The 22,457-nt window shown below is 43.0% G+C and overlaps 2 protein-coding genes across 2 annotated transcripts in view; both read left to right on the top strand.

The window, feature by feature from the left end:
* Nucleotides 1-12,661, top strand: part of eif4g1a (eukaryotic translation initiation factor 4 gamma, 1a) — a 159,709-nt gene extending 147,048 nt beyond the window's left edge. The window contains exons 27-31 of the mRNA XM_084327679.1: nucleotides 1,772-1,870; nucleotides 7,551-7,694; nucleotides 9,431-9,512; nucleotides 9,635-9,775; nucleotides 11,142-12,661. Of these exons, the coding sequence (XP_084183805.1) occupies nucleotides 1,772-1,870; nucleotides 7,551-7,694; nucleotides 9,431-9,512; nucleotides 9,635-9,775; nucleotides 11,142-11,323 (648 nt within the window). The 3' untranslated portion in view covers nucleotides 11,324-12,661. The remainder of the gene's footprint in view (nucleotides 1-1,771; nucleotides 1,871-7,550; nucleotides 7,695-9,430; nucleotides 9,513-9,634; nucleotides 9,776-11,141) is intronic.
* A 4,510-nt stretch (nucleotides 12,662-17,171) lies between these two features.
* On the top strand, nucleotides 17,172-20,876 carry fam131aa (family with sequence similarity 131 member Aa; the record flags this gene model as incomplete). The annotated part of the gene is made up of 4 exons (XM_084327680.1): nucleotides 17,172-17,271; nucleotides 17,352-17,534; nucleotides 20,015-20,158; nucleotides 20,335-20,876. Exons 1-4 carry the CDS (start codon nucleotides 17,181-17,183, stop codon nucleotides 20,874-20,876), a joined length of 960 nt encoding a protein of 319 aa, XP_084183806.1. The 5' UTR covers nucleotides 17,172-17,180.
* Between the last annotated feature and the right edge of the window lie 1,581 nt (nucleotides 20,877-22,457).

The following is a 22,457-nucleotide window of genomic DNA, read 5'->3' on the forward strand; positions in this document are numbered from 1 at the left end:
TGTGTGGCGATCGGAAAACAAGGGAAGGAATGGTGAAATCACAGATTTCAGCTAGAGTGGAGAGTCCATGAGTGTGTGTGGCGCATGACTGTCAAAGAAATGGTCATAAGTTGAGATAGAAATGTCCAATTCCATTACAGTCGTGTCATCGTTTGTGTGTTGTTTTTATAGCTACGTCCAAAATTGAGATTACTGTCGCAATTTACAAAAGGTGAAGGTAAAACAAAAAAAATCTGTTTCTACACTAGTTATTTACATTCCGCCATTCATTCCTATGGACCAAAATTTCCCGTTTAAAGTCGATTTATAGCCAAACGGTGCAGTGAAACTTTCCAAAAAGTAATAGCAACTCGAGTTGGACCAAGCCGTCGTTTTGATACCTTACACTTGTGTGGGGTGTGAAAGCTCTGGCAGGAGTTACCGGACAAAAATCTGCGGAATAAAGAAAGAATAAAGAAAGAAGAAGAATAAATAGTATAGATTACAATAGTGTGGGCAGGGACCGGGCTTTGCCAGGTCACCCACACTAATTATAATTATAATAAGGCAGTCTCCTCTTAGTCCATCCATTCGTCGTTTTGTTTTTTGTCGACTAAGGCCCCGTTTAGACTGAAACGCTAGCAGGTGAATCCGCAAAAATATTTTTTCGGATGTGCCTTTTGTTTATACGGCAACAGCGTTTTTACGGGGAGAATCCGCAAAAAAGTGAGACCACCTTCCTGGGTGGAATTCCTAGAAACGATAAACCTTTGCGCTATCATCTAAACTGTCAAACCGCATAAAACTATGACGAAAGGGTTGTCAAGGCTCTCGTCGCGTACTGCCTACGTCACAGGCATGCGCCAGTAGCCGAGAAGCGTAAACAAAGCATGTCTGATTCTATCCATGGCGATCACCTGAAGGCTACGTTGACTTTTAAATACACAAGAATTAGTCCAGCGGCTATCGCAACTATTAGTGACTGGAGCCACTGTCTGTGAGTGACTCTGCTTTGGTACAATCACATTCCCCCACCCACAGTCTGCGAATCAGAGGCAGAGTAGGGCGGGTCTTCACAGCACTGTCATGTGACATCTGCGCCAATCGTGTGACAGCGGGGCTCCGTCGTCTCGAGTCTTTACAGCCTCGTCTGCACGCAGAATTCCACCCCAAAACACTAGTCTAAACGCAAAATTTAAAGTGAGACCGCAAGACGACTTCTGCGGTTTCTGCTGAGACTCTGTCTAAACATGGCCTAAGACTAATTTAGTTCTCTATTTTCATGCTAAATGACTTGTTTCCAAGGAAATGCTAACTACATCTCTGGTATCCACAGATTTAAAGGAGTAATTCTGCATGATTCTAAGTGGGGGAGCAAAATGTTAGATATGTCAAAATAGTTGATTAAGAATTGAATAAAGACATTTAATAAAGAGATACCATGCTTTCTTCCACACTGCTGTCAGTGTATATATGAATTAAAGGTTGTGGTTTTAAAGCATTTTATCGAATGTGAATCCAGTGTTGAATCTGCTTATCAAATCCGAATACTTTCAAATCCTTTGTAGGTGATTATTGGGGTGGGTAAAGTAAATGCATTGCTTGTATTACACTCAGTGCACTGACAAAATATTATTTCAGAAAAACTTAATATTGAAAGACTGGGGTCAAGGTTGAACCTGGGAATTTTATTAACCTGGAACTGGTTAAAAAAAATGGTACCAGCTAACTAGCACCAAACCCTAGTTGGAGAAACTTTGTATTAGAAGTTGTCTTTGTTTTGTCTCATTAGACCCATAAGAAGATTGGAGCTATGTGGACAGACGCTGGGCTGAGCTGGACAGATTTCCTGCCCAAGGATGAGGATGTCGACAAATATGTGACTGAACAGGTCTGTAAGAAGGGATGGTTTTAAAACGGTATAATAATAATAATAATAATAATTGATTGGATTTATATAGCGCTCTTCTCTGACTCGGAGCACTTCACAGAGTCCATTATTCGTTCATAGTCATACCGGTGGTAAGCTACAATTGCAGCCAGAGCTGCCCTGAGGCAGACTCACGGAAGCGTGGTGAATAATCATCGCCTACGGCCCCTCCGACCACCACCAACATTCATTCACATGCATACACATTCATACGAGGCAAGTAGGTTAAGTGTCTTGCCCAAGGACACAACGGCAATGGGATGGACATGGGCTTGAGCGGGATTCGAACCACCAACCCTTCGATCATTCATCGAACCAATAGTCATTCAGACCTCAAAAGCCCCAATTCTTCTGCCATATAATGTGGGGTTTATTCACATATACATTTTAACTTGAAATATGTCTATTTTAAGCTGTTTGCAAACATTATCAAGGGATAAAACCTTTACAGCCACAAAAATAGACCAGACACTATTTTAAAAACTCATATTTACTTCTCTAGTGTTGGCCCATGTATCAAAAGTTCAGTTCGTTAACTTGACATACCGTAATTCCTCTAACAGTAACCCCGGCTTGTATTTGTTTCAACTGTAGCGGATACCAGGCTTGTATTAGGAGGAGGCATGTATAAGAGAGAGGCCTATATTTCTAATTTTCAAACATATAATGAATAAATCAACATTTTGTGTCAGTTTGAACCCAGTAAAATGTACTGGGTTCATTTATTGAAACCAAGTACTGTATGAAATACGGTAGTAAACAGTGCAATTACAGGTGGTCAAAAAAAGTAAAATAAGTAAAATAGTGCAATCACAATACTGGTATAATAATAATAATAACTTCGTTTTATACAATTCTGAGGTAGGCTTACTCTCTTGGTAAACATTAACACCATACCATTATATGGTATTTACTGCACAGCCAGGCCAGCATATAACAACAATAACAAATTATATTGCCTATGGTAAATCCGTTGAGGGAAATACCGTAATTCCTCTAATATACATGAAACCCGGCTTGTATTAGGAGGCCGGCTTATAATTGCTTAGCTCAACAGCGCACCCGGTCATTAATAGAGACCCGGTTTTTAATTGAATACCGGTTACTATTAGAGGAATTACGGTATTAACACTTTGAGTGCCAGTGACGTGTTATGTCGTCTTTTCATGCCCCCCGTTGAGTGCCGACGACGCGAATTGTCGTTTTATTTTATTTTATTAGCGATCTGAATTCATCAACCGAGTCTCCCGTTGGTACAGCAGCCCCTCTAGGAACTCCGATGGGAAAATACCGCCCCCTATCGTCTATCCCTGTGTAACTGCAGGCCATTCGATTATACTGGTGGATCTGTGGAGGGGGAGCCTCCTCGCTCCACTATGCTGGCGAGGGATCTGATGAACATGGAAGTGATCGCGAGATGGAAAGCAGCCTGGAATATATATTTACAGCAGCCAATAATCAATCAATAAACACGATCGATATTTGGAATGGCGATCAGGAATTGGAATAATCTTTTTGGAGAACATCTGGTCTAAGGTAAGGAGTCTATGTTACCAGTTTTAGGATAATCCGAGCTGTATTCACTGAGATAACAGCGTGTCCCGTGTGTGTGTGTGTGTTGTTGAGGAAATGAGAGAATCGATTTCTCAGCTCTCTTCTATAGCGTGCGTAAGTACACATATACTATCGATAATCTAGCGTTTATTTGAAAACGATTCACAAATAGGCCGACAAATGACAACGTGTCTAGTGTATAGAATATTCCAATAAATGGAATCTTTCTATTTTCCGGAAGTTTTCGAGAAAACGATAGCTTTTCAAAATGCTATAAAAAGGATATGAACCGATTAAAATAAAATAAAATAAAAAATCCGTTTCGACAATGTTGACTGCAAACAAGCCATTGATAAGCGACGGGCAGATTAGACACATAGCCATAATTTAAAACATAGATTATGCGTTTTTAACGCTATCATTGAAGTGGATGATGGCACTCAAGGACATTACCGGTAATCAACGTTATGGCTGGCACTGAAAGTGTTAACCGTTAACATTTCAAATTTTTTTGTGGTGGGGATACCCATTTGTTTACGTTTGGATCACTGATTGGGCCTTTAACCTCTTAACACATTGGTTGCCAGCCGGATATGACTATTTATCGCTTGGATGCCACCACGTTAATCAATGGGAGGACGAGCACATTTGCGAACGCATAAACTTTATCTTAAATTATGGCTATGTGTCTAATACACCCGTTGCTTATCAATGACTTGCTTGCAGTAAACATGTACGAAACTGATTGTTTTTTCATCAGTATATTTCCGTTTTATACCATTTTGAATACGAGTATAGTTTCGGAGAGTTCTAGTAATTTCTAAACACGTTGTAATTTTCCGGCTGATTTATGAATAGTTTTCAAATAAACGCTAGATTATCGAGAGAATTTGTGTTCTTATGCACGATACAAAAGCGGGCTGAAAAATCATTTATTCGTGCCGCGCCTAACGCCACACACACACGTGAAATCTGTGAAAAACAACTCTGATTAACCCAAAACTGGTAACATAGATTCCTTACCTCAGATCAGATGTTCTGCAAAAAGATTAATCCAATTCCTGATCGCCATTCCAAATATTGATTGCGTTTATTGATCCAACGTTATAGTCCGAAACGCATAATCCAAGCTGCTTCCAGCCTCGCCAGTGAATCTGGTAACACGACACTGCTTGCCAGAGATAGGAAAATCCTGGACCGGAGTATTTCTCTAATGCACTTTTTCACTCAATCCAATCCAATGATGTGCATTACCATCCGGGAGACAATAGGGGGCGGTATTTGCCCTTTTCGAGCTCAGAGCCATTCCCAATGATAATGTCAGGCTGGACAGATGAAAAATGAATGGATATTGCTAATAAAAGAAATAACGATCGTTATTGGCAACCAACGCATGGTGACTAATAACGAGAAATCTCGTTGTTGGCAACCAATGTGTTAACGTTCGGTGTACCGTATACCGGCTTGGGGCTGCATTTTTCACCGATCATTTAATATACCGTTCGAAAGTGTCATTTGCCGCCTTTCGAACGCCACCTCACTCGACCAATTGCGTGCCTCGGTTCTCAGGTTACATGACGATATGTCAGGCGAGCATCTTTTTACAGGCCACGCGTCAAATGACCATGTCCGACTGTATACGCTCTAGAACTGACCAATCACCGCTGATGGCGACAATGATTGGTCAGCGTTGTAGCCAACGAGCGTCCGCTTCCAATGATACCCCACGTGGGGGGATGCAAGTGGGGGAAGTAGGTGAAAGTTGACGAGCGAAGATTAGTTGTGACTGAAGCTTCAGAACGCATGGAGGTGGATAGCCATTTTGGATTTTCAAGTATTTTTTCTTTGGTACGCGGTTTACTTAAACCTTTCTCACGCACTCTTTTCTTAATGGTTTTTTAACAAATTTTGACCTGTATTTTTTCTCATTTGGATATATAAAAAACTGTACTTTTATTTAATTTTTTATTATTTGTTATATTATTTTTATTAAATTATAATGTCAAATATTGTAAGGAAGGGGCAGGGCTTGATAAGTTGTTTTACTTCCCCCTGTTCCTTCTCGAACACTTATTGTATGGAAATAGTCTTTGACTATTTACCTTTTTGTTTTTTAAACTTTTATGTTTCTATGTTCGAGACAAATTAAATCAAATAAGACTTCAGGCTATGGAACCGCAGTGTTTTCCAGCTCATAGCTCTATGCTGGAACTTAAAAACAGGAATCTGGCAACCACTAAAGGGAAATGTGAGTACACAAGTTCAACTCAAGTTCAAACCTCTGTTACTCTATTTCATTAGCACTAAAAGTGATTCAAATAGTTTCCTTTAGTAACTTCAGAATGTTACCTTTCAAAAGAGACCAGGCTCATGTATTTGCTATCAGTATAAAGCTAAGCTTTGCAAAAAAAGTATGCAGTCCTCAAAAACTAAAACTAAAATTTCTCTGGCATTTGAAAGAGGAGATTTGGCACAATCCATAGATGTGCGAGTTGGCTATAATAAGGTCATTTATAGGCCTGGTATTCTATATTCTATAATAATATTTCAAATTGCATGTGTCCGGATGGCAGAATTCAGTACTGTATCTCCAAAACATTCTGTTTAATCATCTTCCCTTTATTCATTTGCTTAGATCTTTTGTACACATGATCTCAAGAAGGTGCTGAATGAGCTCAGTGGTGGTTTTTCATGTCTGGTAATTTTTAGCATGGTGTTATTCACTGTCAACGATGCAAAGAAAAATCATAATTTATATTCTCCTTTTGTTTCATCACAATTTACTCAAGCCTAGTAACAGACAGAATATTTCTGACACTGGGAATACATTCCATGAGTTCCATAGACGGGCATTAACGCGTTCCGTCTTGAGACGGATTTCCGTCTATTTGATTATATTTATATAATATTTTAATTGCCAATAGGGATGTATCAGTAGTATTGGCACTGGTAGTAGTCGTAATAGTAATCCAGTCTATTTTTTTTCTTCTAAAAAAAACTAGTTCAACACAGCCAACCACTTTTGCTTAATTTCTTTGATGGCTCAAATGTATGCTCTAGCGTCTAGTCCATTTTGTGTTTTGAGCACAAAGATCATCATCGATCTAGCCTCTTTTGCTCTCAAAGTGCACCAGATTGATGCATTTAACGTTAAAACGTAAAAAAATATATACGGTATATATATATCCGAGGGGACATGCCCCCGGACCCCTCTGGTGGGGCAGAGGTTCACCCACCACCACAGTCTCATTCAATCCTGTGGGAAACATTGAGGATTAAAAGATTTTTACGGCTGTGGGTAGGGCGTTCCACATTGTTGTGGCATAATTGCGAAACGTGTTTAGTCCCTTGTTTGTATGATAACAAGCCTTTTAGTTCATGGTTCAAAGTAATGGGAAAAAGGTGCTAGCTCGCCATCAATCAGAAGCTAGCCACAAGACTTGCATTCACGCTCTCCAGCACACAGCCTCCCTGCCTGGCACAACAACCACAACAGTAGGGTCTATAGTCACAGTCAGGACAGTAGGCTCTACAAGTAGGCTCCCTTAAAACGCTAACGCTATTAAAAAAAAATACAGTGGAGGTTAAAATAAGAATAGATTTGGCCTGAAAAAAAGCAGTCGGGAGATTTCTTTTTGCTTTAATCCCTGTCCATAGATGTCCCTAGATACCAAGAACATGCAAATGACCCTTGTAGAAGTGGAGCAATCTTCCATTTACTTAGTTATGTATTTTTAGGCGGATTGTCAGAAAATAGGGCTAGGGCTTAACAGGTTGCTGCTGTCGGGACAAAACCTCATAACTCCATTTTTTAAATATATTTTTTTTTATATAAATCAACTCCGTAGATCATCCTCCATGTGTGTGGGGGTTTTACAAAGTTTAAACAATGGGAAAGCATTAAACCGATCATCTGTCTAAACCTCCTAACTCTATTCACCCTCAAATCTGTGTTCGTTTTTTTGATCTGCTGAAAAGTTGGGTTTTTGGAGTTATGAGGTTTTGTCCCGACAGCAGCGACGTATCTGTGGGCTTTAATGAAGAGGAATATATTGTGCTAAATGGATCTGTGTATCTGCATTTCCAGAAGGTGGAGTTTACACTGGGGGAGGGCTCCGAGTCCGAGGCGATCGATGAGAAGAAGCCTCTGAGTGGAGAGGAGCTGAGCAAACAGCTGGACAGACTCATCCAGGACAAGGCCAACAACCAGCGAATCAGAGACTGGGTTGAGGTGTGTGTTAGTGATTGTATCACGTGTCATCTAGTGGCGCAACTCTAGAATCAAGTGTTGTCCGGTAATTACCGGTATTTGACCGGCAAAATCTGTTGAAGTCCGACATATTTAATCTCTCCGGTCATAATGTCCGGTGAAAATAATTCCCTCTAAGCACAATTTGATTATTTGAATTGTATTAAAATAGGCTAAAATTAAATAGCCTATGCGATGAACGAAACAATCATTACATTTGTTTCATCGTTGCTTCACCAAGCAGGTCTAATAATGACAACGATGTGTCAGCGGGAGCTTGCTGCTAGATTTGCGAGTGCATGCAGCTGCAGAGCCACAGAACCCACCAGCTGTGCCGGCACAGTGCAATACTCCAATTCAGCCATTGGCAATTCAGCTGTTGGGTGGGGGGCGCTGCTGAGCGGTCCCCAGATAGGGCCTGAAAACACCGCTCTCTGCGGCTCTGCGGCTGCATGCTCTCGCAAATAAGTCGTTGGGAGGTGGAGATTCATCACGCAAACCCACGATAATGTTGCCGTCTCTCTCTGCCAAATTTCTCAGTTCTTCGCTTGATATAATTAATACAAATGTCCAATATAACGGAATTCGTTAGCTCATAAAAATGTGATTATAACAGACTGCTGTTTATTAATGTCGGGCCGACTGCCCACAGACACCTATTTGATTTAAAGTCAGCAGCAGCACGGAGTCTCTGGACTTATTTTATTTTGAATATAATGACTATACGCAAAAGTAGCCTAGTTTTAAGTTAAAATATTATAAATCTACATACCTTGAGGATGTCATTCTTTATATAGCCTGCCTATCAATTGTTTTTAAGCTCAATAAACTGACCGGAATTTCTCTCATTTGACCGGTAGATTGAAATCTACCGGACACTGAGGCCGGCAACAATTTTTTCTAACTGAAACCCTGCAATAGAGGCTATTTTATTATAAAAGTGTAGCTGGTTATGGGCGATATGACAATCTCGGATCATCACTGGTTTCTTCACGATATATGCATTCAAGAGGGAAATCGTGGCGGCTGGGTGGCGCAGCGGACTAAGCGCTCTTCACCGACACTGGTATCGAATCTGGCTTGGCCGGCCGTCATACTGGCTCAATTGGCAGAGTCAGCGGGAAGGAAGCCGGTGGGTGGTAATCTGGTCGTTGTAAACAGCTACCCCTACAGGTCGGTCAGGGCGCCTGCACAGCGAGGAAGGGAGATGGTGAGGGTAGTGTGAGCCTCCCTCACGTTACAGGGGACATGCGATAGTATCTATCAACCCTCCCTAGACCGACCAGTGGGGGGCACATGTGAACAACGACCAGGAAGGGGAGGGGGGAATTGGCACGACTAAATTGGGATGGGAGAAAAACACAGAAAAACAGGAGAAAAAGTGGATAAAAAAAAATAGGGAAATTGTGATACAGTATAATCAAATGTAATTTCTATTATTTTTGCCATAGATAAACATCCGACACTGATGGTTAATCTTGGTTTAAAACATTTGAGCTTATTAAACACATTTTCTTTAAGGCCTGCACTTTTAACGACTACAAATAAAGTACTATATCTTATAGAGTAACATGCAAAATAGCCATACAAAAGCAAAGGGAAGAGATATTGTGAATTATGAAAGTGTAAAAAAGGTTGTGATAATATTTTCGCCATATTGCCCACACCTAGCTGTATTGATAAGTTTGTATTCTCATTGTTAATCTCTTGGTTTTCAGGCCAACCTGGATGAGCAACAGACTGCTAGCAACCAGTTTGTGCGTGCTCTCATGACATCAGTGTGCCAGTCGTCCATCATATGTGAGTAGGGATAAAACCACTACTAATACTAGACCAGACCCCTGATTTGTTTCCAGTTGATTTATTTTAATTTTTTATGGTTCATTATGAACTTTTTTTTTTAATGTTCCTCCTATTTCCAGGTGAGAACCCTTACAAGGTGGACAGGCAGCAGATAACCCAGAGGGCCAGTCTGCTTCAGAGGTACCTGTGTGATGAACAGAAGGAGCTGCAAGCCCTCTATGCCGTTCAGGGCCTCATGGTGCACATGGAACAGCCTGCAAGTGAGTACCCCAATCTTGTGTGTTGTTGTTGTTGTTGTGTACGCAGCTGTAATCTGTAACAAGCTGCACTTGTACAATTGTCACCATGTGTCCGTGAGAAGCAACTGCACTGTTTAAACCTGGATGGTGAGAGAACTAGGTTTGGCCCTCAGGACTAGATTTAAAGAGGTCTCCATTAAGTCAACTAATCGAGTACACTACAATTTGCCATCAAAGTACCCTGGTATGCTTTGTAACTCAAAAAGCTAAAAGCTCATTACTCCTTGTGAGTTTGACCAATTGTGCATTAACGTCCACACCATCTAGCCTACTGAAAAGCAAAAAAAATAAGAGGAATTTGAACAATCATAGTCATTTAAGTTGATAAAGTAAGTTATATTGTCTGTGTTGCAGATGGTTAAACGTGGCTTTTCATAGTATTTATAATCATTGTTGCCGCAAAGGAGCAGATCATGGCACAAAAAAGCACTTTTGCCCAAGAACACATTTGCCATCTATTCTGGCATAGACTTGATATAACATAACTGTAAAACCTAACTGATTAGCCTAAACCAGTGGTTTTAAAACTCTTTCAGGTCAAGGACCCTCAAATTGATACATAATGGACCATGGACCCCCATTTGATTCTATCCCTGAATCCGAGAAGATATTTTGTTGTTGGATGTGATTTAATCTAGAATTCCATGGTGTCTATATTGTAGGTGAGAAGATGACAAGAGGAGAGTGAAACCTATGATCAGAATTCCTTTACATTCAGGAGCGGCCGGGTAGCGCAGCAGACTAAGAGACAGTGGGATCGAATCCAGCTGCGGTGCCTCCGGCTTGGTCGACCGTCCATACTGACACAATTGGCAGTGTCAGCGGGTGGGAAAGCCGGTGGGGTGGCTCCTGGTCGTTGTAAAACAGCTACTCCTACAGTTCGGTCGGGGCGCCTGCACAGCAAGGGAAGGATCTGGGAGAGGTTGTGTGATCCTTCCACACGTTACACTCCCCCAGTGAGAGTCCGCGCTGCCAGGTGAAAAGAAGCGGTGGGCTGGCTACACATGTGTCGGAGGAAGCATGTGATAGTCTCCGCCCTCCCAGACCGACGGTAGGGGGTAGAGTGCGCAACGACCAGGAAGGGGATTGGGAATTGGCATAACGACTAACGTTGGAATGGGAGAAAAACGGAAAAAGGAGGGGGGGGGGGTTACTCTTTAGCTTTTCATTGTGCCTCATTTGTTCTCCCTTCTTGTCGTTCCATCTTTGGATCAACCTTGCCCTGTGTTGAAAGGGCTCTTATATCAAGTTGACTTGACTTAATCATTTATAACATTATCAACCACTTCTCTCTCCCCTCTTTCTCTCTCTCCCTCTGTCTATCTAGACCTACTTAGGATGTTCTTTGATGCCCTGTATGATGAGGACGTCATTAAAGAGGAGCCCTTCTACAAGTGGGAGACCAGCAAAGACCCTGCGGAGCAGACAGGGAAGGGCGTGGCCCTGAAGTCAGCCACCGCCTTCTTCACCTGGCTCCGGGAAGCGGAGGAGGAGTCCGATAAGGACTAAAGACTCACCCGAAGGCCGTCACCCCCCCCCCCCCCCCCCCCAAGGGACATGACAGGTGGCTGTGGAGAGATGTGGACTGTATAGCCTAAGAGGCGGACTCAACTCAATCCTCAATGAGGATAAATCTTTTTTGAGGGAGGGACTCATGAAAAACAATCATTTTTTCTTTCCCTCTCTCTCTCTCACTATTGCTTCCTCATTCTCTCTTCCCGTCTGCTTGTCATGGCAAGTGTTTGCCGGATTAAATAAACCTGAAAAATTATTCGGCAGGATTGCTTATTACCTATGCGTGAGAACCCCCCCACCCACACACACACACGCAAGAAACATTTAGACTTTTTGAAAACGATACAAAGGAAACACGCTGCTCTTTTTAAGGTTCTAGATAATTACTATTATATTATGCAACGTACTATTATGACACGCGAGAGAAAAGACATTGGGGATTTGTCATGTAGCATGTTCCCAGGAAAGGGTATCATGCCATAAGGTGTGTGATGTCCGACTGAACACAGAGCTCTTTTTGTTTTTCCCTTATTGGAGTGTGCAGCATGGTTGAAGTGTGTTCCGTTAAATGATTCAATGGGAGAAACATCTTCAGACAAAATGTACGTTGCTCATCGTAATCCCATGAATGGAGTTTTTAAAGCAGAGGTTGTCTTTTCCCTCCCCCAAGCCCCCCCTCCCCACTTGGTGTTTACTACAATGGGACCTGTGTGGACGGAGTGACCTTTGACCTGGACTGCTAGTGGGTGGTCTTTATGCTTCCTCCTTAAGCCATTCTTTCTCCCATCCTCTGTAGTCGGACCTGACAGACTCTTACATCTTTTCCCTCTCCTGTACTTACGTGAGCTGTTGTGGGGGGGGAGGTGGGGCTCTCTCCTCCCTGGCTGGGGCGAGCGAGACCCCTGTAGAGGACACTTAATGACCGATCACCATTAAAACTTGAAAACCTACAGAAATTGACTTGATGAAATATATAATGCAAAAAGAATAAACACAGAAATGATCCAAAAGCCTTTTCTACTCTAAGTGGAAACACGTTTCAGGACCATTCTGTAAATATATAATGGAAGTAAACGTTTTTTTGTCAGTTTTATTTTTCAGAAATAATAAACAGAAATTGCTGATGTAATGCCATGTCTCCTTTTCCAGCAGAGGTGGCAGTTGTCCAGATGCAGAGAGGTGCTTTACATTATCCATTTATTATTAGTTTTATTGGAATTCTGTAAATATTTTTGCTTTCTTTATTATTTAAGGAATTATTGCTTCTTTTTGCATCTGAAACTGGAAAGATGAGGAAACGGAGCATTGCAAATAAAGGACTTATGTTGCTGAGCCCTGTTTGTGCCCAAGTATGTCCCACTATACCCACTCCCTTTGGCTGTTTTAGCGTGTATGTGCTTTGCTTACATCATATTTATTATAGTTCAGGGTGGGTGTTGGGCTGTAGATTACATGATTATGTAGCATCTGTGGTACAATCCCCTGTAGTAACTTTCAAAATGTTAGGTCTGTTGTGCGATTTGGCATTATGGCTAATGCGTACATATACCTTTTGTGCATGACATGTGCAACCATAACTTCAGATGTATCCACCTAATTGGTTAACCATTTAAAAGTTGATCAGTGCTTTAGATGAAGAGGGCAGACTTGTCTCACGTTGGTCTAATTCGTGGTGCAGGTCTACACCTTGACCTACATTCTGCAGTGCATATGTGGAGTGAACGGGCTGTGCCTATTTGTTAGAATATCACTTCACCAATTATATACGTTGTCTAGGATTGCCCACATTTATATAATTTCTGCGCATTTTCTTTTATAAACTACACGATTTCGAGGGAGGGGAGATGGGTTCTGACACCGCCTTGCAAGTTGCGCTGATGACTCGTGCCGACAGAAGGCGACACTGGGACAGACAGTTATGCCGTGGTGGTACGGTACCCGTCCTAGTAGTTCGCTGAGCAGAAGTGCGCGCAATCACGCACGGATGTGTACCGCACACAAAAATGCGCTCCACTCAGTACTAAGTACCCACCGTCTTATAACAATAGCGCAGGTCGTCGGGTGTCTTCAAAAAAAATATATATATATATATATAGGCCTATATAATTTCTTTATATTGAAGGCTACATCCTGCTAACTTTTTCAGCTTCTCTATTTCAAGGCAATATTTACAAAAACTAAACTAAAACTAGTAATTTCCTATACAAACATGTTTCCTACTATTTATGCATAATAATCATCTATTCTGTGCGACCGCGAGGGAACATGTATGCGCGTGCGCGCACGTGGCGTCCAGGCAGTTCTGATATTACGAGTACGACTGCATCCCTGGACAAGACTGTATGTAATGTAACCCATGTACTGAGCAACAAATGGTGTCTGTAGTGTGGCGACTTGATATTGAAGCTTTGGATATGCGCATCTGGATTGTTAATTTGTGGCATCAGTAGCCTGCATTGGCTAAACAAGAGGAGGACGAAGCGCGATCATCTGATTTGAGACGAGCGCAGTATGATTTGCAGGTAGGTGCGCTGAGTGGAGGTATACAAAGAAAATAATTACAGACATGGTTGACAATGAATAGACACATTTACGCTCAAAGGACAGCCTTTTTCCTAGCTTCTGGGTAATTGGTGCAGCCAGGTTTTAAGCAAGGAATCGATGTCGTTGGTATGCAGATGCAATCTCCTGTTGCTTAGAGACGCGCTGCATACGTGCCTCGCACCCACTTTCACGATGCTGTTATTTCTGATAATTATAGGCTACGGGCCGACACATCAATCATAGGAAGATGTCTTACATATGCAGCCGACAACGTGCCTCTGCTTATCTTAAACGCCTTTCAAATAAACCCAGCTTCGTGCACGCCCGTCTCCATTCATGACACGGGCTTACCTCGAAGTGTGCCTCAAGATGCTAAATGTTACCAGTCCACATCTGCAGTCTAGAGGCTTGCCTGCATCACACCTGTCGGCATACAGTATAGCTAACTGCCCCAGCCCCCAGGGTCATACCATGCGCTTATTTCAGAGGAGACTGTTTGATCCTGGTATTCATAGAACTACATATTTTGATAAATTTATGTTCTGTTACCAGTGAACATGTTCATGATATGGTATTTGCTGACTTATGTGCTTGCGTGTGTAGCCTATAGATCATCATCTACCAGTCACATGCGGCAAATGGCATTAGTAAAATGTAGAACTATTCATGCTTCTGAAAGGGTTGATGTACCCTCAAGGGGCTGTCCAGAGTTCCATGGAAGGAGTGCTAGTTATCTGTCCATGGTCCTGATGGGTGTTTGTAAAATCTACAAAGACCTTTCAGGTCCATGGACAGACACTGGAGAGCACCACCAATGTTCTAGTCATCTAGTGTTGAGCTCTCCATTTCAGGATCGCCTACTGAAAGTCACATGGGGCTGTGGGGCTGCATCCCCACTACTACTACTACCCCCCCCCCCCCCCCTCATAACCCACCTGACAGACACTGACAACTGTAGGCCTATATAGCGACACGTCAGGAGCCTTCTATTTTAGCAGCGTTGACAATCTATTCAATTAAGATTGTTCGGATTTAACATGGTTGATTGATTGATTGAAAACTTTAATTAACAGATTGCAGAATGCGTACAGTACAACTCGATACACACAATTGTTAAGGGGATGCAGACCAGAGAAAGACTTTCGTCTTGTTTACATCAGGGTCCCCCATTTTCAATTCATAATACAGGTATTCAGATATAAAAATCTAATCTAATCTAATCATGACATTACCTCCAAACTACATTGGAGGTGGTTGGGTGGGGGGGGAGGGGAGGGGGGTAACTACATTGGATTATCGACAAAACCTTACTTGGTCCCAAGAAGAGGGTCTTGTGTATTATTGGTTTAGGACATTTACTGTACATTGGAGGGGGTTGGGTTAGAACATTTACAGGGGCCAGTTTCGAATTGCAGTCTCTCGTAGGTGCTCTTTGAGAGCGGTTTTGAAAGTGGGTAGTGATTCACATTCCTTTACAGCTGTGGGTAGGGCGTTCCACATTGATGTGGCATAATTGCGAAACGTGGGTTTCACATGATTTGTGGAGCTCCCTCTGGTGTTGTGGTCGTGGTATTCACTGACCTTTGGGAAGTAATTTGGCATGTACATGGGTACCTTAGTCGTGTAGTGTATCTTGTAGACCAGGCCCATTGCAAGTTGCTGTACTCTGTCGTCTACTCTAAGCCATCCTAGGTTGTCAAAATGGGCAGGGGTGAGGTGTGTTTTAGGAATAAGGTCAAGCAGTAGTCTGACCAGTTTGTTTTGTGATGTTTGTAATTGTAATCTTGTTTTTAGTGCCTTTGAGGTGCTTTGGTACCATGAGGTGCAAGCATAGTCGTAGTACCCTTGAATGAGTGCTCCTGCTAGAGTCTTCAGGGTATTCTTGTTTACCAGGGAGGAGATCCGGTACAAGAATCTTGTTCATTGGTTGACTTTTTTGATTACATTGTTTGCCATTTTGTCACAGGAAAGATTTGCCTCTAGGATGGACCCCAGGTATGTAATTTCATCTTTCCTTGTGACAATATTGTCACCCACTGTAACAGAGAAGTCGTTTGTCTTGCTGAGTTTGTTATTTGATCTGAAGAGAATAGAGACTCTGTTTTACCCAGGTGTAATGGTAGTTTATCTGCGAGCCAGGTGCAGATTCTGCAGAGTTCCGGGTTGAGGGTTTTTTCAACCTGCAACTTGTTCTTGTCAGAGACCAGCAGGGCTGAGTCGTCCGCGAACAAGAACAAGTTGCAGTTGCTGTTCGACATGTCAAGTTGACGACATGTCATTTGCATAAATTAGGAACAATAACGGTCCTAGTATGCTTCCTTGTGGAACACCACAGCTCACAGGGAGGGGGGGATAGTGGTCATGTCAAGTCACGCACGTGCACATTAGAGGTGGCATCTTGCCATACGATTTGTGCTTGATGAGCGAGCAAATCGGCCGTCTAATTAATTACAATTGCTGCTCACTTCATTGTGCTCCATACAGTCTAGACACAGATGTAGCTGATCTGCTAGTAGACGTATACGTGATTGCACTCGGCATGGAGTTACTTAGGTAGCGCTATCACCTCAAACAGGGATAAACATAGCAGAGCTGCTTACTAACTGCTCACACGCCATATGTCGTGGACACACTCACCCAACCCCCTCACTCCTCACGACCCCCGACCATTCTAACCGGTTTCCAGGCTTACCGTGGCTAAGGCTTTAGCATCTGTGCTGTAAATGTAGGGCATCGCTGTTTGCTTGTCTGTCGGGTGATTTATACCAGTAGACCCAAGCTGTGTTTTGTAGTTGTGTTGGTATGCGCTGCGGTGACAACATCTCCCCGTGTGCAAGATGCGGTTGATATCTTGGAGCAGGGTGAGAAGAGACAGGCGGCAGGCGGAGGTAGGATACTGTCCTAAAAAGGTCTACTGGAAAACGTTATTATGCATAAGACCCAATGGTTTATTAATGAGGGGATGGGGGGGAAACGTTATTCTGATCTGATCCTGGTAAAACGCATCAAATCAGGCATAATTCTGTTTTCAGTATTAGTTCCATGTAACTATTGCCAAGACCAATTTAATTGTGCTTTTAATAAAATGTAATTTTATTTGGAGGAAAATAGGATGTACTGTATATAAAAAAAGATTCAGATGAAGTGCTGAAAAAGTAGCACAAATGGTGCTGACTTACTACCACAGATGGAAAAAGAAAGAAAACACGGCAACAGAGAATCTCTTTCCGTTGTGCACCAATGGAAAGGATTAATTTCTCAGAAATAATATATATATTTTTTACAGGTGATATTTGAGGAGAGTGAAATGATTCCGAAGTCAGGAAAATCTCCAGCAGACTCGAGGAAAGCTGTCAGCATCCACGAGTTTGCTGCTCTTGCCAGATCCTCTTTAAACGGTAATGTATCCCCTTTAGTCTTCTCCTTCTGTCTGTTCTCTCACCGTCCCGTAGACTAAGCTCTTCCTTTCTATGTCCAGGTATTTCTCAGGCAGTGAGGGACCATGTAACCAAGCCCACCTCGCTGGCTCAGGGCCGGGTCGCCCACCTCATAGAGTGGAAGGGTTGGCCCAAGACTTCAGACCCTCCTGCAGCCCCCGATTCCCATTTCAACTCCTACAGCCATCTGAGCGAGGGGGAGAAAGAGGCCCGTTTCGCTGCAGGTATTTGACTATGACCTTTACTGTTCTTATCGTCAGCCAACGATATGGATCAAATATCTAGACTGTGTTAACATTATGAATAAATGTGTCATGTACAGAGGTCTATTGACCATACAAGATAGTAATCTGGGCAGGTGTTACATGAGCAAAAAACAACCCCCTCAGTAGAAAAATGCTTCTCAAACAGTCCCGGGTAGGCAGATAGTAAACAAAGACGTTTTCAAATGGTAAATTAAGGTTTTATTGCATAGTGGGGATTTCAACCCACGGCCCTTTTCCCAAAAGGAAAAGGGGATGTTGTCGGTGGGGATTTCAACCCACGCACACACAAAGGGGAAAAGGTAATGGAGGACAAACAAGACATATAAATAAAGTGGCAATGGCATACAGCCTACCAACACATATATATATACAGTTCCACTTGAAGGGAACAATAGCAAAAGGGCAGTAAAGTATCACTCCACACTTAGTGGAAAATAGGCACATAGGCCAACAAGAGGATACTCACTCAGATAGAGAAGTGGCACATAGGCCAACAATATATATATATATATATATGCACACAACAGTGGTCTAACAATGGCAACCTCACTCCTCTCTAGTCACCAGCAATTGACTGAGACTGAGGCGCCGAGACGTGTGTGTGCTGTCAGGTATTTGGCTACCCATCCCTCTTGAGCTAATTGCCAATCAGCTGTCATTCATTAGCAATCAGCACTCTTCAGTAGGGATGGGCAGCACCTGACAGGGAGAGAAGAGACAGCATTAGCTCTCATGTTTACACACACACACATCATCTACAAAACATAACACATTAAATATACTAACCTGATGTTCAGAAGGTGTCATAAATACAGTAATAATGGTAATGACCAACCCACGTACCCAGGTACGTAACAAAATGCCATGGTGTTGTGTAGCTCAATGGGTAGAGTGCTTTGGCACCGACACTGCCAGGGTTAGGTGGGTCAATTCTCACTGGGCCCACTCATACTGAAAAACAAAGCAATCATTCCATTGTAAAGCGCTGAGTATTAGTAGTAGTAGTGTTAGAAAAGCACTGCAGAAATGCAGTCACTCATATACCGTACAACCTGTAGCATTTCATTGTGTGTGTGTGTGTGAATACTCTTGTCTAGCTACAGTACAACATCCTCTTCCTGCCCATACCTTGTCACACACCTAATCCCTAACCCCAGCATGTTATGCCGCGTTCACGTTACGTGGGAAGAAGCGGAAGAACCAGGGGACATTTCGTTGCTACAACTAGGAAGCCTTCACGCGGAGTAGCCTCCAGCTGCAGCCTCGGAGATAATCCCCAGATTGGGCAACTTCCGCCCAGCCACAAGATTATTACTCCTGTGACAGGGCAATGCGCTGATTGGCGGAAAGTACGGAAGTATCTCGAAGTACGTCTGACGTGTCTCGAATTACGTCTGACGTTTCTCTACGTTAGCGAACGTTAAACGTTGTATTAATAAAATAAGATAAATTCAGCAGCATGGGGAGGGCCGGGGGAGGGGAGGTACAGGTAGTAGAAGACATAGAGGTACAGGTCACATAATTATAGTACAGTGGAGAAGTAAAAATAGAATAAAAAGGCAGTGTAAACAATATACAATATTATTAACTCTAATAATAACACGCCTCGCGGGCTCATTATAATACGAGAGCCGTGGGTCTGCATTGTATAGAGCGGATCCCCCGGCCGTATTCAAGCGCTGGAGCGCTTTGCGATGGATCAAACTGTATTAATATAGTAGTAATAATAGTAGTTGGCTAGTTGCGCGCTTCTGGCCACCTCCCGCAGTGCGCGCATACACACATACTGTAGCCTATACAGTACGTGCAAAATTAGTTGTCAAGAGCCAATCGCACAGGTTGCCTCATCTCATCTGGCTCTGCAAATAGATCTAGAGTCTGAATATCATATATAGCCTGCTGATGATCTCTCTCGAGTCAAATCTGGACCCTATTGTTCACGCGTTGACTCGATGAAACGCCCACATCCATACTTCCGCAATTCGTGACGCGAAGTGGGAGATATCGGGGTCTATAAAAAAATCCCATATGTCCTAGTGGGAATTACCACTAGGAGGCTGACGTGAATGGTTTTTCCCAGTCGGAAGCTGGTTCTTCCGCTTCTTCCCACGTAACGTGAACGCGGCATTACATCCCACATATGAGCTCCGCCCACCCTGCTGTCTCCTAGGTGATGGCATGTCTTGGCAGCAGATTGTGGCCTATTAAAAACTCTCCCAGAACACTTCACTGCCCCTGAGTGTAGTGGTGGTACAGCTACAGTATGACACATTCTCTCTGTGACATCAACATGGCTTGATCTGGAGAGAGTGGGTGTGGGTGTGGTGTGTGTGTGTGTGTGTGTGTGTGTGTGTGTGTGTGTGTGTGCACACTGTGTCTTAGTCATGCATTTAATTGTGTAGATAATATTCATTCTGTGCATGTGTGGTCTCGCACAGGAGTGGCTGAGCAGTTTGCTATCGCAGAGGCCAAGTTACGCGCCTGGGCATCGGTGGATGATGACGAGGAAGATAATGAGTCCAACAATGAGGACTTCTCTCAGACTAACGGACAAACACGCTCGTTCTCCAGCCAGAACACAGGTATTCAGAGACGCACTCATCACTTCCTGTCCATGTCATCCCTCTCATTGTTGTCATCTCCATGTCATTATCATATCATAAACCCTTTCTTTCACCCCCCCACCCCTTATCCCCCATGCCATCTCTCTCTCCACTAATCTACCTCCAGGTGTTCTGACTCTCTGCTCCTCCCCCAGACGCTGCAACGTCCGATCCCGTTACCACAATGCCGTGCCAGGCGGAGATTGACGGCGGTGAAGCTCCACCCTCTGATGGTGCCCTGGTCTCCACCGCCACCAGCAGCATCAGCAGCCTGCTCTGCGATACGTCTCACAATGACCCACATTCATCGCCGACCAATTCACCTACTTTACACAGTGACGGCATGAGCCTGTTCCTGGAGGCGAGGGAGCTGGAGGGGCGTGAGGAGCAGCCCGTTCCGCTGCAGGAGTGCCCCGGTGAGGTCTACGTCCACAAGCCTGACTGGAGGCTCCAGAGCAGGAGCAGCAGGTTCGACTCCTGCTATTCCACCTCCCATTCAGAGTCTCCTGGAGAAGAGGATGAGGAGGATGATGAAGGCAGTGTGTTCCATGAGGTGCGCGTGTGGCACTGTAGCCCCAGGGGCTTCTTCTCCGACCACACCTCCTCCGGGGTGGCGTCGTCGTTCGACGAGGAGGAAGAAGAGAGAGATGAGGTGGAGGAGGAGAAGAAGGAGCTTGAGAATGAGCGCTTGATGTGATGTCAATCATCGTTCTAGATGTCCCCTTGGAGCCTCTGTTGATTCTTAGTAATATAACTTAAGTGCTAATTGATATAATCTCAAACCTGCCCTCTTTTCTTGATCCTCCAATCACAACTGTTGCTTCCGAGAGCAAAATCTGTGATTGGACGATCAAGAAGAGGGCGGGTTTGATACAGGTAAATTCTCTCTCTCTGTAGTCCTCTTTCAACCTCTCCATTTATCTTCTTATCAACAGCTCTCTCTCCTCTTCCTCCACCCCCCTACCTTCTTCTTGGCTCTTTGCTTTCCTTCTTCCACTCTCTTTGCCACTTGTGTATTGATCCATGCCCCCCCTTGGGAGAGTTCATTGCTGCTGTAACACTATACTGTATATTGGAGTGTGGAGCCGGAATGTAAACCTGTTGTTCAAACTGATTTTTGTAAATTTTTGTGAAAAGTTGTGTGTTGCTATTGCATAGTTTTTTTATGGACAATTTGTAGTGTTGTTTCTCTGGGTCATGCAAGTCAAATGTTGTGTGGGATGAGCTATGTTTGATACTGAGTGTCTGAATGTTCTACATATATAAATATGATTTTTAAAATAAGACTTCAGAGGTTTGTTTTTCCCGTTCTTCCCCATGGTACACAAACGCACATCATCAGGGATCAAGTTACACAATGTATCTCGGCTTACATCTCAACGTTCCTTTTAATTTAATACTTCACTGATGTACAAAAACAATTTTATGTTCTCTGAAAAAAATAACAATGGCTGTCAAATGCATAATTCTCCTATGTACATAGCATGTGCGTAGATTTCATCCATGTATTTTCATATATACAGAGCATATACAGGCCACAGCCATATAAAGGGAGATACTACAGACTTATTGCTTAACTAGATGCGCTGCAAGTTAGCTTATACACTCTATATTAACATCCTTACACATTATCTTATATGGTGAGCACTACTTCACATTCTATATGCATACAAAAGTAAGACAATAAATTATTGCACAAATGTTTACAGAATAAAATAAATTTCAAGTTGGCGCGGTGATATTACATACAATTTAAATGTGGCTCAAAACTTGAATGAAGCTAAGTTACCATACTTGGTTTTGACAGGAGTTACATCCACTTGACACTATCGTGTTCTTTAGGAGGTCGTAATGAGCACTCATATACACACTCTGGTCTACAACAGGTTTTGGACTGTGCTTTAATGTTATTATTAGTATTACTAAACATGGCCTTAGAGGCCAGACTGAATTAAATGTACTATGTGCCATACATAGGAGGAAGAGTAACATTTTACCACATGAAAATATTCCTTTTCATAGTTAAAATATCTATGAGCCATGTACAGGTCTGTCTGTATTTGTATGAGTGCGTGCGCGCTGTACAACAGCCAGGGTGCGTCTTACTTGGCACTTCCTCCCTCCATCCCTCTCCCCACTGATGTCCCCTCAACATGCTTGAAATACGTTAAAACAGTACATTTACATAGCAGATGATGCAGAGGCAATTCATACATTTGACTTAGGCTGTTTGTGCGAATTATAAAATGTAACAAGACCCACAAACTATATTGCCCTT

Source organism: Notolepis coatsorum (assembly GCF_963971535.1).
Source record: "Notolepis coatsorum genome assembly, chromosome: 13".
NCBI lineage: Eukaryota > Metazoa > Chordata > Actinopteri > Aulopiformes > Paralepididae > Notolepis > Notolepis coatsorum.